General features: G+C 37.4%; 1 protein-coding gene across 1 annotated transcript in view; it reads left to right on the top strand.

Moving 5' to 3' along the window:
* LOC107743599 (sorbin and SH3 domain-containing protein 1-like) overlaps positions 1-14562 on the top strand; it is a 56298-nt gene that overhangs the window by 4327 nt on the left and 37409 nt on the right. The window contains exons 3-5 of the mRNA XM_016556928.1: positions 10643-10685; positions 11340-11426; positions 11541-11657. Coding sequence (XP_016412414.1) covers positions 10643-10685; positions 11340-11426; positions 11541-11657 — 247 coding nt within the window. The remainder of the gene's footprint in view (positions 1-10642; positions 10686-11339; positions 11427-11540; positions 11658-14562) is intronic.

Below are 14562 nucleotides of genomic sequence, written 5' to 3'. Positions count from 1 at the left end.
TTTGGAGCTCTTGAGTCACTCACATCCATAGGATTGAGGGGATTACCATATTAATAGTATCCTTTGTTTTTAACACCAGGTTATACATATTTGACTTAAAGGCACAATATGTAAGATTTTTTTATTAAAATATCCAAAAAACCACTAGAACAGTGTTATATATTTTGTGTACTTACATTATCCCAAATGTTTCGAAGGATGTTTAAATCCAGAGAAATAAGCAATTTTAACTAGTGACACGGACCGTGTCCATAGTGTCATTGTGTCGCCTGCCAATGACGTCATACACCCTCGATTTCCTGTTTTTGTTTTGTAGAAAACATGGAAACACCAAAGACGCTTTAATATGTTGTGCGTTTTATTAGACCGGTGATGACCACACAGAGTAGAATAATAACAGAACTTTCAAATGTATCTAGTATGATAAAACAGCGCTGCTTTCCCCCCCCACATACTCACGACCGGAAGGAGCGGAAGCGGTCGATAATAAATGGCATAATAAAAGCTCCGCTGCTTTCGAGCCGTGTGTCACACTCGTTCAGTGGCCTCGTTTCGCTTCGACGGGTTTCAGCCTCACCCTCCTTCATTCTACTACGTTAATAAATCATTAGCTCATCCATGAACATGATTTCTGCCCGAGTCCCGTCGGATTGCATCGGCTGTGGGGATGAAGACGACAACTCCCATGATTCCACACTCAGTCACGGCGTCATCTAACTATGCCTTTGCCTCTTTGTTTATTTTGAATACGCGCCCTCCTGCGGCGAAAATTACATATTGTGCCTTTAATTATGAGTTAATGTGTTATGTTGTCTTTATCAGTGACACAGGTGAATTGTAATGATTCTAAAGATCTCCAGCAAATCCATGTAGAATATTGCTGTGTTATAACTGGTTGTATTGTATTTTACAACTTGTAGCCATTTGGCCTTACAAATACGTCATAACATAATACATGTCCAATGTCTGCTAATAGATTAAGCTGTTTTATTTATTTGCTTAAAAACAAAACATCCAAAGCCCTTAAATTTGATTTCTCTTATTACATTACTGTATTGAATGTACTTTGACTTTGTTTTTTTGTTGTTGTTTTTGTTGTTCTTTATTGGATTTAAAAATAATTATAAAATAAACTGTAAAAAAAAAAATGTAAGTTAAAGTACAACAGAAAAAACATTGTATATTCAAAGTACATTCAAAACTCCAATAATATAAATAAAAGAAAACACAAAGCCAGGGAGACAGGCTAATAATTATAGAAATAAATGTAAAGATAGGCATATAGATAAAGTCTTTGTCTTTTTTCTCGTGTTCAAGAATCAAAAACAAGGGTTTGGTTTTACTGTATTTACATTTATGTATATGATATTTAGTGAAAATTAAATATAAATAAAACAATGTTTTGGCAACAGGGCCGTAGCTGGTGGGGAGAAAGGTGGTGACGATTATAGGGGCCCACAGCTGTCGGGGGGACCCAGGCAGTTTTAACGGGTTGCCCAGGGCCAGTGTGAAAGACACTCAGGACGGTTGATGGACTGCCCGATCGGTCACTGCTGCACTTTGTCACGAAAGCTTGTCATTTGCAAATTTTTTAAGCCTTGCCAAACATTCAAGCGATTTTAAAGCATTCAAGTGCGAAAGAATTTGCATACTGTGTTCTGTGTGCATACAGAGAGCCACGTCACACAGCTCGCGACCACAGAATTGAGTTGTCTATTGCGCTTGAACGTACAAATACATAAACAAATTGTCAAAATGCCCTTCTTGGTGAGTATCCTCGAAAACTTTGGTTATGTTATAAGTGAACATAAACAGTTGATAAAGATGTGTTTCATTATTGGTTCCATAGATTGTGTCTTAAAGTGAATGTGCCTAATTTACTAGCTGCTGTCGGTGTCCTTAATGTTAATCCAAGAAAAAAAGAGTGAGAGAGAGAAAATTACTCTCTGCTCTTTAATAACTTGAATTTTGTAGCTTTAACACAAAATTAATCTGTTTAATTTATACAGTGAACACTATGCAATGGTGTTTTACATTTGTTGATTAAATTTCTTTACTTAAACACCACCAAACCTGAAAAAAAGCCTTACTTAATTTGTATCTTTGTTCTAGTCATTTATTTGTGCTAGCCTATTTAAACTATTTCAAATAGGGCCCACAGGTACAACATGCACCGGTCCCCGAATACCTCAGCTACGGCCCTGTTTGGCAATTGTCTCTCAAAAAGAACAGTTCAAATCAATATCCTTTTTAAACTTAGCAGGAAAGTGAAAAATAAAGAAAATGACTTTGTTTACCAGTAAACATATGCTTGATGAAAGTCCATATGGCCTTCCAACACTGTGTTTGCAAGTTATCTTTTCTGCAAGTTACAAGTTGCTTCATTCAGTCAGTTGTTTCATTTGAAAATGCTGATTCATTCAGTAATGAAAAAAGTGAGTGAGTCATTGAATCATTCACTCGGCTGATTCTTTCAAAAAATTGCTGAAGAATGAGTTACCGGACATGGACCCGATATTGCCTGATATGCACTAAATACACAAAGTAACTGGCATTATTGTGTTTAAAATGTATGTAATGTTAACTTATTGTTTATTTAACTGTTGTACAAAAGCAATATCATGCTCGTAATCATGCTGTTAGTCCAAATATGAATATGTTTTGGTTACCTGCGGCCTCAGACAATGATTGACGCGGCCTTGACAGATCATACATCACATCCACTCCCATCCAAACCATTTCAATCTTACACCATGTTGCTTAGCAACCTTCATCTAACCCCATACTTTCCTTCTACCCAATTGACTGCAGCGTGGCTTTGAGTGGCACTTGAAGTGCGCGCGAGTCTGTATGTTTGGTTAGCGCTACAAATTTCAAGGTCTGTGTGCACAAAGCAGCACGCTAATGCAAACAAGAGGTTGAACAGACCGTCTCTGCTTCAGATTGTGTTGTGCTGACAGATTTTTCTTTTCACCTCTTGCTGTTTTTACAGATTGTGGACCAGCTGGCTTGAACTCAGTGTTCGGATGATGTTTGCCCGATGAGAGTTCATAGTTTGAGTGCAGATCATATTTAGACAGAATGTGACGATGATATGTCATGGCTTAAATGTTATGCATTTAATTTATTTGGCATGTAACACATAGCTGGGACACTCAACATGATGGACCTTCAGATAATGTGTTAATATTCAGATCGCTGTGAACTATTCAACTTTCAAGAGAGTGTGAAGTCCAAGTGTGTGTGTGAATGTGTATGGCTTGGCTTGCTTTATAAAGGCTGTGCCTGGTGATGTTGCTCAACACTGAGATTTGGGGTGCTCCATCATTAGGGAAGCACTTGAAATGTCTGGATTATCATAGAGCCGTTTTTAGGTGTGGTTGAATAGTCTACATCCCCTGACAAAATTATCAGGCACCAGTCACATAACTGAGAGGTCTGAAACAGTTGTCTCTGTCTGCATTGCAAGTTGGATGCCTACAATCTCTGTTGGTTAGAATAATATTGACAAATTGTTGCCTGGTGAGATTTTCAGGGCCAGATATCTTTATTGCAAAGAAAAAATCCATAGAAAGACAGGTAATGTCCTGTCAGAAAATGACCAATACCTTTCACATTAAGTGTATATAGGTAAAACACCTGTGAAAATTCAATACAGAAAATTCCTTCATATTAACATGGTACTTTGGGCCGTATTTTTACAGACTTTTCTTACTTTGTTTTTGCATTGTACACTGTTATACAGTACACTGTGTGCATAACACAGAGCAACTAATACAGAGTTATGATTAGTATGTACATGGCATTTTTTTTCTTTTGTGCTATCCATTTATTTATTCCAAAACAAATTATACATTACATATATACAATAACTTGAATACACATGTTCTATGTTTAACATGTTTTTAAATTCTGATTTAAAATTCATTTCGGTATTTTTTGGGTGTATAAAGTCCCAAATGTCAGCGTGACACAACTGTATAAAAAAGCCTCATTAAAAAGAAAACCTTATTACGTAAATTCTTATAATCTTTTCTTAGTATTTCTTGAATTATATTTTGTTTTTGTTTTTTTCAAAGTCAAAACAACTTAACTATATGGAACTTGGAATGCTATTTATTTATTTTTTATTATAATTTTTTTTAATCATGGATGCTGTTAAATGTCATTAAACCTTATGTGTCACATCCTGAGCTGTTCACTTAGGCACCAAAATTCAGTATCCCAGATCTCAGTCTGGTCCATTTTTATTTTTATTACCTACAAAATAAGTTCCTTCATGCCTTATGAGCTTTGTCAGTCATTCGATATCAAAAGCCACCCCGTTACGCACTGCTTTGTATCCCAAGTGTGAAACTCATTATCATTGCCCCATCTGTCCTTCTAGAACATCCATGCTGCACACAAAGGCTTTTTTTCTGGCTTGGGCTGCGGTTGATGCTGTGCATGCGCCGTGGGCCGCTTGCCCCTTGCCCCTCCCTCTGTGGCTGCCTGTTGTCCTGGTCAGCAAATGCCGAGGCCTGTGAGGGCCAGACCCGGAGACTTTGACTCAGCTGTGCACTAGAACATCTTCCAGACATAATGGGCTTCTGTATTCCGTGATGTAATAATGTTATTTTAAATGTCACTCTTTTTCAGATGGCATGATCACAGTTTTACCGGCATGTTTGTGAAGATAGCTCTCAGTAGCCGTGCTAATAGTGTGTTATAAATGCTCGGTAGTGGTATGGAAATATTTAATTAGTAATAAAGCCAGGTGATTGTGAGCGGAATCTCTAATGGTTGTACATTTTAGTAATCTTTACTTAGAAACAGTAGTCTTGTTAATCATAGATAATACAAACTATTAGTATTATAGTAATTATAATGATTTATTATTATTACTATTATAAAAGATATTACTATTATGATTTCATAGTCATAGAAAATGTATTAAATTATTACGTCATAAATGATTATTTTTCAGTTGAGGTATTTGTGATCTTAAAGGGATAGATTACCCAAAAATGTAATAATCATTTCCTCACACTCAAGTTGTTCCAAACCTGTATGAGTTACCCCAACATTCTTCAAAATATCTTCAACCGAAAATGACACAATCCGCTGTCATTTTAACAGTTATCCATTTATATCAAATAACTGTAAAAATATAGACTTACCGTTCAAATGTCTGGAGTCTGTAAACTTTTTAAATGTTTTTGAAAGAAGTCTTTTATGCTAACCAAAGCAGTAACAGTAATATTGTGAAATATTATTACAATTTAATGTCTTATTATTATCAATGTTAAAAACAGTCGTGCTGCTTAATATTTGTTTCAGGGTTCTTTAAAGTGTCAAAAGATCAGCAGACATTTTTTGCAAGAATGTAACAATGTAAATGTCTTTACGGTTACTTTTGATTAATACGCCTTTGCTGAATAAAAGTATTAATTTCTTTAAAAAATATATTACTGACCCCAAACTTTTAAACAGTAGTGTATATCACTTAATATAACTTGGATATAATATTATATACTTATATATATATATATATATATATTGCATATGTCCAAGATTAAAGATAACCTAAAAATAACTGTATGCAAAGTTCCCCTTATTTATACCTTTTTAAATCATTTAATGTTATGCGTTTCTTTTCTTTAAATTAATGTACGCCATGGAGAGTAAATTGCTTGTTGTCTTAAACTATTGAAAACCATAATTTAAACACTCTTGAGACAAAAAATTGAATTGCTCATTACACACAAACACTTAATAATCAACTAACTAATCATGTTAATAGAGGGATAAACTCTTGATGTTGCAAGACAGCAAGTTACTAATAATAGGAACAAAATCGATGTAATTAAAACTGGCAAACGGTCAAGCAAGGCAACTATAATTATTCATATCCCTGTGCATGCTGGGAAAAGGACAAATGGGAGTAAACCACAAAACTACTTTTTCTGTGTACTACAGGCCTATTTGAAATGCATTAGTTCAACTCAACTCTGTGCTTGGTGGTTCAGCTTCAAAAATCAGAGTATTTTGTAATAGAAAAGCTGCTTTGATGTGCATTATTTGTGTTCCTGAAAGTCCATAGGAGTTCAGAATAGCGAGTAAAACAAAATAAGTGCACAAATCTTTGGCTATTTTTTCAGCATTATTATTATCTACACCTGTGTTTATTTTGTTGGAGTTATTAGTTCCCTTTTGAGTTGTGCATCGTCTTTCCTATTATTCCAGAATATAGCTGAGAGTTTTCTCTCACAGTGATGTCATGCTCTGAAAAAGACTCGTGTAGATGAACGGTGGCTGAGGCAAATACCACAGTTGAATACATTTCCTTTTATGATGCCGTTGTTGAAATGTGTTGAGAGTATGACAGTCTAGGCCACCGTCCAGTGTGTCTGCTGAAGATGTTTACGGTCTATTCTCAATTAAAATCCCATGGTTGTTCTTCTACAGCGCTACTCTCGAGCCATGTTTGGAGCTGTTTGCTGTGATCCTGGTGAGCTTTACTCTCTCTCTCTGCCCACCTCTGCCATTTGTTGACAAAGCAGACGTCAAACTGTGTTATGTAAGAGCCCCCCCTCCCCTCCGGCCCCTTCGCTCCAGCTACAGCAGGCCCCTTGTAGATCTCCTTTGTGTATTAAAGCTGGACTCTTTAAAAGCTGTCATGGAAATTGAATGAGGCGATCCCCAGAGATTCTTGGGTGGAATATCATGGTACTTTTTCTTGTGTCACCCCCTTTATTATTTTAATAGGACTGGCATAGTGTAATGGAAAACCATGAGGGATGTACAGTACATGATGACCTTCAGCTGTGCTTTAGAATCTAATGCTGTGACTTACTAACTTTTTGTTGGAGAGTTCTCACAGATTTTATTTGAAAAGTCTTTTATTATGCCAATAGTTCTGCCATCAAAATCCATAATATCTGGCTGAATTTCACAGGGTTTCCCAAGTTCTTAAAAGGCTTTCAGCAGCATTATTGATATGCAGGAAATTTTAGACGTTCACAAGACAGAGGCGTTCCTCACAGAAATGAGCCAGTGGAAGGGAGGGAATTCAGCGAACAAAAATGTGAATTTAGATTTTTTTATACTGTATATATGTAAAATATGTAAGGTTATATTTAATAATATATCATTTAACATCAACCTAAATCAAACAAAACAAACTTCAAATAGTTACCACTGTTTACAGTGTGTTATTGATAATATTCTGAATTAAAAACAGACTGTGGCTGAAAAATGGGGTGAGTAGAGCTAGTATGCTATGTGATAATTGCAATTTAGGAGAAATGCTCATAAATGTGTGTTAGCAGGATGAGGTATTTATTTCATGATTATTTCATCTGTGGTTACCAGATGATAAGATGTAACATAAAACCCTAATGTACATAACTGATAACAAAAAAGTCAATTTATGGCTTTTCACTGTAAATTATAAAGTGACTTGTTCCTTTTTGCTTCAAAAAACTGTACATTTAACAGTATTCAGTTTTACTATAAAATTACATGAAGTGTCCCGTTAGATCTATTACAGTTTTTCACCATAAATTAGGCCTGGGCAAAAAATTTAATGCGATTTTCATGCTCATCTCGTCAGTAAAGCCGGTTCTGTGATTAGTAGTAAATCTCCAGCACGTGCTTTCAGATGGAGCAGCATTTACTACACAGAGCCGTAGTTCACTGACAAGCTACGCAAAATCGCATTCTCTCTGTCTGACTTTCCTTTTACTTAAAAGAAGGTCAGGACTGTCTAATTAAATTAATGAATAGAATTGTATTCTGATTAATCGTAATCACTATTAATAATCATTTATTAATATTTGTTCTGTTTAAAAATATATATATATATATATATATATATATATATCTTCACAGTCACTGTAAAGGTGGAGTTTCATTTTGTAAAACAAAAAAGTTTGTCTTTATAAATAAAACATTAATGTTTTGTATTGGACTTGCAGTGAGCTAAAACGTTCAGAAATGTAAGAGACTCCGTGGAGGAATTGATTTATTGAGCTACTAAGTGCCCCTGCAGGACGACCCTTTTCTTACCAATAACTACATGAGCCAAAGCTGTGGACCTGAGAGTTACAGCTTGGCCTTGAGTGAGATTTGGGCCACTGTTTTGGTTCTGAAACAAAGACTTGGACCCTTGTCTGACATGAGCCTTTCCACTGTGGCTCTGTTTTACAGCTTTGCCCCGAGAAGGCTAGCTGGACTGAGTGCAACAGTTACCAAGCACAATGCAACAAGTTTCCAGCAATTTGTCTGTTCGCATGATTTGTCTGTTTGAACACAAATCTGTTGCATGACATGACAAAAAATACAGCTGATTAAAGATATTTGATTTAATATATGGGGAGCATGATTTTGGACTAAAGAGAGACCATTTGTTGTGGTCAAGGCTGGCTTGGACATATAATAAGATTTCGGTTTTGTTTGTGTCACAGATTTGAGACTCAAACGTACAGTATATGGTTTAATTTCTAGCATGGCTTTTAAATCTATTTGAATGACTGTGTTGGATCTATTTTATTTTTAGCGGACTGGACGAAGACTGTAATCATAATAAGTGTTTTTAATACACTTGAGTGGCCTGAACTGTCAGTGTTTATGCCTTATTGCCTTTGACCTTGATATGACCACCCAGATCACTGTTTACTGTGAGAAAGTTGTGTCTAGTCCAACTTGGCCCATGCCCTATATTCTGATACTCCTCAAATCAAACAGTCAACAGTAGTGGTTCAACGGATCAAGAGTCTTAACTTTGATAAAGAATATCTCTTTGGTTGACTGACTTTAGTCTTTGCAACTTCAGGGATCTTATCTATGTACAATCAGCTTGTAACACTCCAAAGAGAAAGGAAAACTTGAAATCGCATCATATGACCCCTTTAATATAGTTCATAGCCTCATGAGGTGCTTGGCATGCCAGACAGGGATGGAGAGGTGGATGGATAGCAGGGTGCTTTAATTCGTTCATGACCTGCTAAGTAGGTGCCACATTCCCAGGTGGCAGGTGCTGAAAGGTCCATATTGGTAGTTGAAAGAGGCAAAGCATTGTTAAGGTTCAGCTCTTTGAAGAGAACAGAACATGATAGTTGGGATTTTTGTGATAGGCCACAACAAAGGATATTTAAAAGGGTGCCCTCAATGTTTGGGTGCTTGTTAGGTCTTTAAACCAAGTTAAGCTCAGCTGAGGTTCTCTGAAGGTGAAGGTCCTTACAGGTAAGGTGAATCGGAATGATATTAACAAGATTAATGTGCAGAAATAAATCTGTTTCATATGATTATTGACTATTATGGCTTTGAATTTAGTTACTAAATCGCCTCAAAGCTTAAGTTAAATCAGGGTTATTAGCATATCTTCTACAAAGGCAGCATGTGGAGCAATTCAGAGTATTAAGGATCCTCAAACCGTGTGACTCTTGATTGATGCATGCAGCTGTTATAGTTGGACCTGTTTTTAAAATTACAGTAGAAAATGATACCCACTTATCTAATTCAGTATACTATATAAACATTTAAAATAAACAGCATATTTGTGTATTATTGAATTACACAATTGCTGTTACGTAACTGTTCAACAACTAGGATGATATCTGTTTTCAAGTGGGTAAATCCAGTGCTAACAGCCTTTTCTGTAAACATCTGAAAGAGTCTTCTATCTATATATATATAATATATATATATATATATATATATATCTCATATACTTTCATTACGATATAGGCTCCATTAATTTATCTAAGTTTAATTATTTGGCTAATTAACTGGTTCTGATTTCCTATAGACAGTAACTGTAGGCTAAGTCAATGAGACAGAACATATCGCATAGAGACAGATGGCTAATGTTTACATTGGGATCCATTAGAAATGTTACAGGAATACCTGCAATTATCCAGGACCTCTGTAATATTTTGTATGTCTAAAGAAAGCTCTCGTTTGGCAAATAGTAATTAGTATCTAAAATACTAATCATTATCTAATTTGGCAGATACTTTTATCCAAAGCAATTTACTCATTTGTTACAGGGCAGAAACATCTGTGCTAGAGGGATATCCATTGGCAGCTACTGAAACATATACATTTTCATTGACCCATATTTTCTTACTCAGCCAATGTTCTGTAACAGGTCACTTTGTATCTTGTTTCAGTGTGAACCACAGCCATAGGTGTGACACATCAGTTAGAGGGATTGTCAGTCTCCTCATGCATCAGCAGCACCCTCACGCTTATCATATTAGTAGGATTGTTTGTAATGTTATTCAGGCCTAAATATACCAAGCAAGTCAAGCAAGCAATTTCAACAAATAGGCCAGGGTTTTTTTTTTTTGGTGATCACTGCTTAATTGTCATACTTTTCGCTAGGGCTGGGCAGCAGGACGATATATTGTGATAACACTTTTCAAATTGTAAAATAAGATTTTGGTTATATTGCCCACCCGTACTTTTTGCACCAGCTTTTTTGCAATTGTAGGAATGCTAAGGAACATATCTTTAAGGTGTTGTTGTTGAGTTGCCGAAATCTTGATTGCCAGCCACTCAATATTCTTTGTTCTCTTTCCTGATGACTTGCCGAGCAATACTGTTCCCTGTCTCAGCATCTCCCTTCATCTCTGCTTTCACCCATTTTCATTTGCAGGGCTCTCCAGCAGAGGGCACAGGGAAATTTGATGCAGCACCTGGTAAGCGTGCCACATTTTCAGTATCTCCATCCAGTTTCTTGAGGTTACACCAGCCTAGCTGGCCTTTAGTTACAATTAAATGGGCATGAATGAAACATGCAATACAAAACAATTACAACACAGATATAGAAAACAACTGAAATATATGATACCGTATGATATTGTTTAAGCCTCTTTTACACCGTTTAAGCTGTAACACCGCATTAAGTAATACATAAAAGACAGTAGCAAGGAATAATAGCTGTCTAATGTCTTGATGCAGGAGGCTCATGAGTAAGCAATCACAAACATACTCTCTCTGTCTTCTTCTCTGGCTTGAGTCATTGTTGAATCAGTATTCTCACTGCCAGCCCCCCTATTTCCTTCCGTTCATCCATCTTTCCTTGATATTTGTGCCAACCTTCAGAGAACACTGTGATTACAATCTTCCTAGAACTTAAAAAGCCCTCAGGTCTCTATATGACCATTATTAGTGCTGTTGTTCTCAATAAAGTCTAACAATAACTCAGTAAAACTAGCTCAGTGGTTCTCAACAAGTGGGTCACAAAATGTCACAGAGGAGGTTAAAAACAATAATAAATGCAATTATAATTGCTCTACTTGGTTTCTTTTTTTGTTTACCACATCTCATTTATGGATGTATGTGTCTTGCAGCATGTCCACCCTGTCGGCGCACTGTATCTGCTGTGCGAGTAACACCTTTGAGAATCATGAAGAGTTCCCCTGATCTCATGCCCACTGGTAAGAGCAGCATTTGTAGTATTTGGGGGACTAACGTTATGAGTAATATCAAATCAGTAATATAAAACTTTATTTAGTGCTTTGAAAGAATTTCTTTGCTCTATGTTTTTGCAGAGCTGGACCCTACCCGTGTTTGCAAGGGCAAGGGTGCTGTTACTTTGAGGGCCACACTAGTGCATATCGATGATGAGGACGGCAAAAGCCAAGAGCTATCCAAGAACTCTGCCAAAAGTGAGTTGGAAATGTAGGATTTATCAATAGGAGAGTGCTCTGAATATATTGCACAAAGCATAACAGTGCCAGACTAATTGTTGTGTGCTGTCATAATGTTACTTATGATATGTTTGTAGTTGCAGATAATGTGCACTAAATGTGCTTTTATTTTTTACTGTACACCCATTAACTGGAAAGATTTCTGTTTACAGGAACGGTGCTTTCTTGAGTTTCCTCTTTTCCTATTACTGAAAAGGTCCATGTTATGTTATTTTAACAGTCAATTGACATGATGTGGTTAGTTGCTAAATTGCACAGTAAATTAGACAGATTTGTATTTTTTTGGAACATACACAGCATTGTCTGACAGTCAACTTCATTGCTTTCATTATCATTCTTAGTGATTTTAATAAAGCTAATCTCACCCGCAAACTGCCTAAATACAGCACATCACATGCCCCACCAGGGACAGCAATATACTGGACCATTGCTACACAGTTTTAAAGAATGCATACCACTCTGTCCCCCGAGTGGCTCTGGGACTCTGATCACTGTTTGGTTCATCTTCTACCAGCCTACAAGCAGAAACTTAAATCTGCTAAGCCAGTAGTAAGAACTGTGAAGATATTGACTAATGAAGCAGAATGGGATTTACAAGCCTGCTTTGACTGCACTGATTTGAGTGTTTTTGAGGCTGCAGCCAATGATCTGGATGAGCTCACTGACACCGTGACATCCTACACCAGTTTCTGTGAGGACATGTGTGTTCCAACCAGGACTTATTTAATATATAACAATGACAAACCTTGGTTCAGTGCAAAACTCAAACAGCTTCGCCAGGCCAACGAGGATGCCTACAGGAGTGGGGACAAAGCCTTGTACATACAGGCCAAATAAACACTGAATAGGGAGATAAGAGTAGCTAAGAGAAGCTACTCTGAAAAGCTGAAAAAACAGTTTTCAAGCAACGACCCTACATAAGTGTGGAAGGGCCTGAAAGCCATCACCAGCTACAAGACCCCGTCCCCCAGTACTGTGGAGAATCAACTTTTAGCTGACAGTTTGAATTAGTTTTTACTGCAGGTTCGAAAAGCCTGGTCTCACACCCCACACCCACTCTGACCGTCTCACAACACAGCCATCAACACCCTCCCTCCCTCCCCGCTACTGCTTCTCAGCCTGCACTTAAGATCTGTGAAGATAATGTACGTAAAATCTTCAGGAAACAGAAGATAATGAAAGCCAAAGACCCAGACGGTGTTTCTCCAGCTTGCCTTAAAGCCTGTGCTGTCCAGCTTTAATGCATCTTCACACTGATCTTCAACAGATCACTGGACTTGTGTGAAGTCCCCTCCTGCTTCAAGTCAAGTCAAGTCACCTTTATTTATATAGCGATTTATACAATACAGATAGGAAAATAGTTGGTCAATAATGCAAGAGGACAATAACAAACAGTCAATTTTTCAGTTAAAGTCAGTTCATTGATAATTCAGTGATGTCATCATCCAGTTCTGCTCTCTTCTAATAGTGTCTGTGCAATCAAGCCGACAATCTTTTGTCAGAAATTAAGTGTCCCCAACTAAGCAAGCTAAAGGCAACAGTGGCAAAGAACCAAAACTTCATCGGTGACAGAAATGGAGAAAAAACCTTGGGAGAAACCATGCTCAGTTGGGGGGGAGGCAGTTCTCCTCTGGCCAGATGAAACCAGCATGGTGTGGTTTTATTCCAGGCTGCAACATAGGTCAGATTCTGCAGAGGACTTGTCTGGTTCCCGTGGTCTTGTCCCGATTGCCGTAGAGTTGACAAGGTCTTCACAGGGTATCTGTCTCTGGGGTTCGTCTAGTTGACATGGTCTCCGCTGACATTAAGGGCTGTAGAGGTCGTCTCTAGGTGCTGATCCACCATTTGGTCTGGATATGGACTGGATCTGGGTAGGGATGTGCGGGTCATTTCGACTAGTCGACTAAACGGTACAGCTCCTGTTAGTCGACACCGAAAACAATAGTTGATTACACGACAGAAAAAAAGAAAAACAAAAACATGATTTTATCATTCAAATTACCATCATTTTAACATTGCATTTAAAACATTTTAAATAACAAGTTAAAATAAAACGTTTGAAAAATAATACATTATTTTTAAAAGTTTATCTGGGCGGAAACTAAATTTTTACCTCAGACCTCACATGCGTTTTCTTCGTCAGTTGCGGCGAGTTCAAAAATGACCATGCGAAAGATGAGAAGGTGTGGGATTATTTTGAATTAGAAGGAAACGGAAAAGTTTTGTGTAAACTGTATAATGTCAAATTGTCTTACAATAACTCTACTGGAGCGATGCGTAATCATATTCAATACAGGCACGTAGGCATTAGTTTAGAGGCTGGCCAAAGCCAGCAAGTGTCAAATCACGTCATTCACTACAACCCGCCGGCGCTGTGATCCCGTCCGCGCCGTCTATTCCTCTAACGAAGACCCACTTCGGTGGTGGTGCGGGATGTCCAGGCACTGGGTTTCTTGCTTTTAGACTAGTCGACTAGTCGGATACAAAACTTTTGTTTAAACGACAGTCAAATTAGTCGTTGCGCACATCCCTAGATCTGGGTGGCTACAGTGACCATCTGGTCTGGAAGAGGACTGGATTTGGGTGAATACAGTGACCTCAGAATAAGAATAAAACAGACTAATATTAGCGTAGATGCCATTCTTCTTACGATGTAATGAGTACATCGGGTGTTATGGGAAGTGTTCCCGTTTCCGGTTGACTTATTTAATGCAGCCTAATAATCCTTTAACGGATTTGAATTATAGAAATGTGATAGTGTGTTATGTGTATGCCAGGTTAAAGAGATGGGTCTTTAATCTAGATTTAAACTGACAGAGTGTGTCTGCCTCCCGAACAACACTAGGTAGATTGTTCCAGAGTT

The sequence above is a fragment of the Sinocyclocheilus rhinocerous genome, unplaced genomic scaffold (genome assembly GCF_001515625.1).
Source record: "Sinocyclocheilus rhinocerous isolate Xijiao unplaced genomic scaffold, SAMN03320098_v1.1 scaffold677, whole genome shotgun sequence".
Classification (NCBI taxonomy): domain Eukaryota; kingdom Metazoa; phylum Chordata; class Actinopteri; order Cypriniformes; family Cyprinidae; genus Sinocyclocheilus; species Sinocyclocheilus rhinocerous.
Note: the sequence above shows the minus strand (reverse complement) of the source record. Positions and strands in the feature narration are given on the sequence as shown.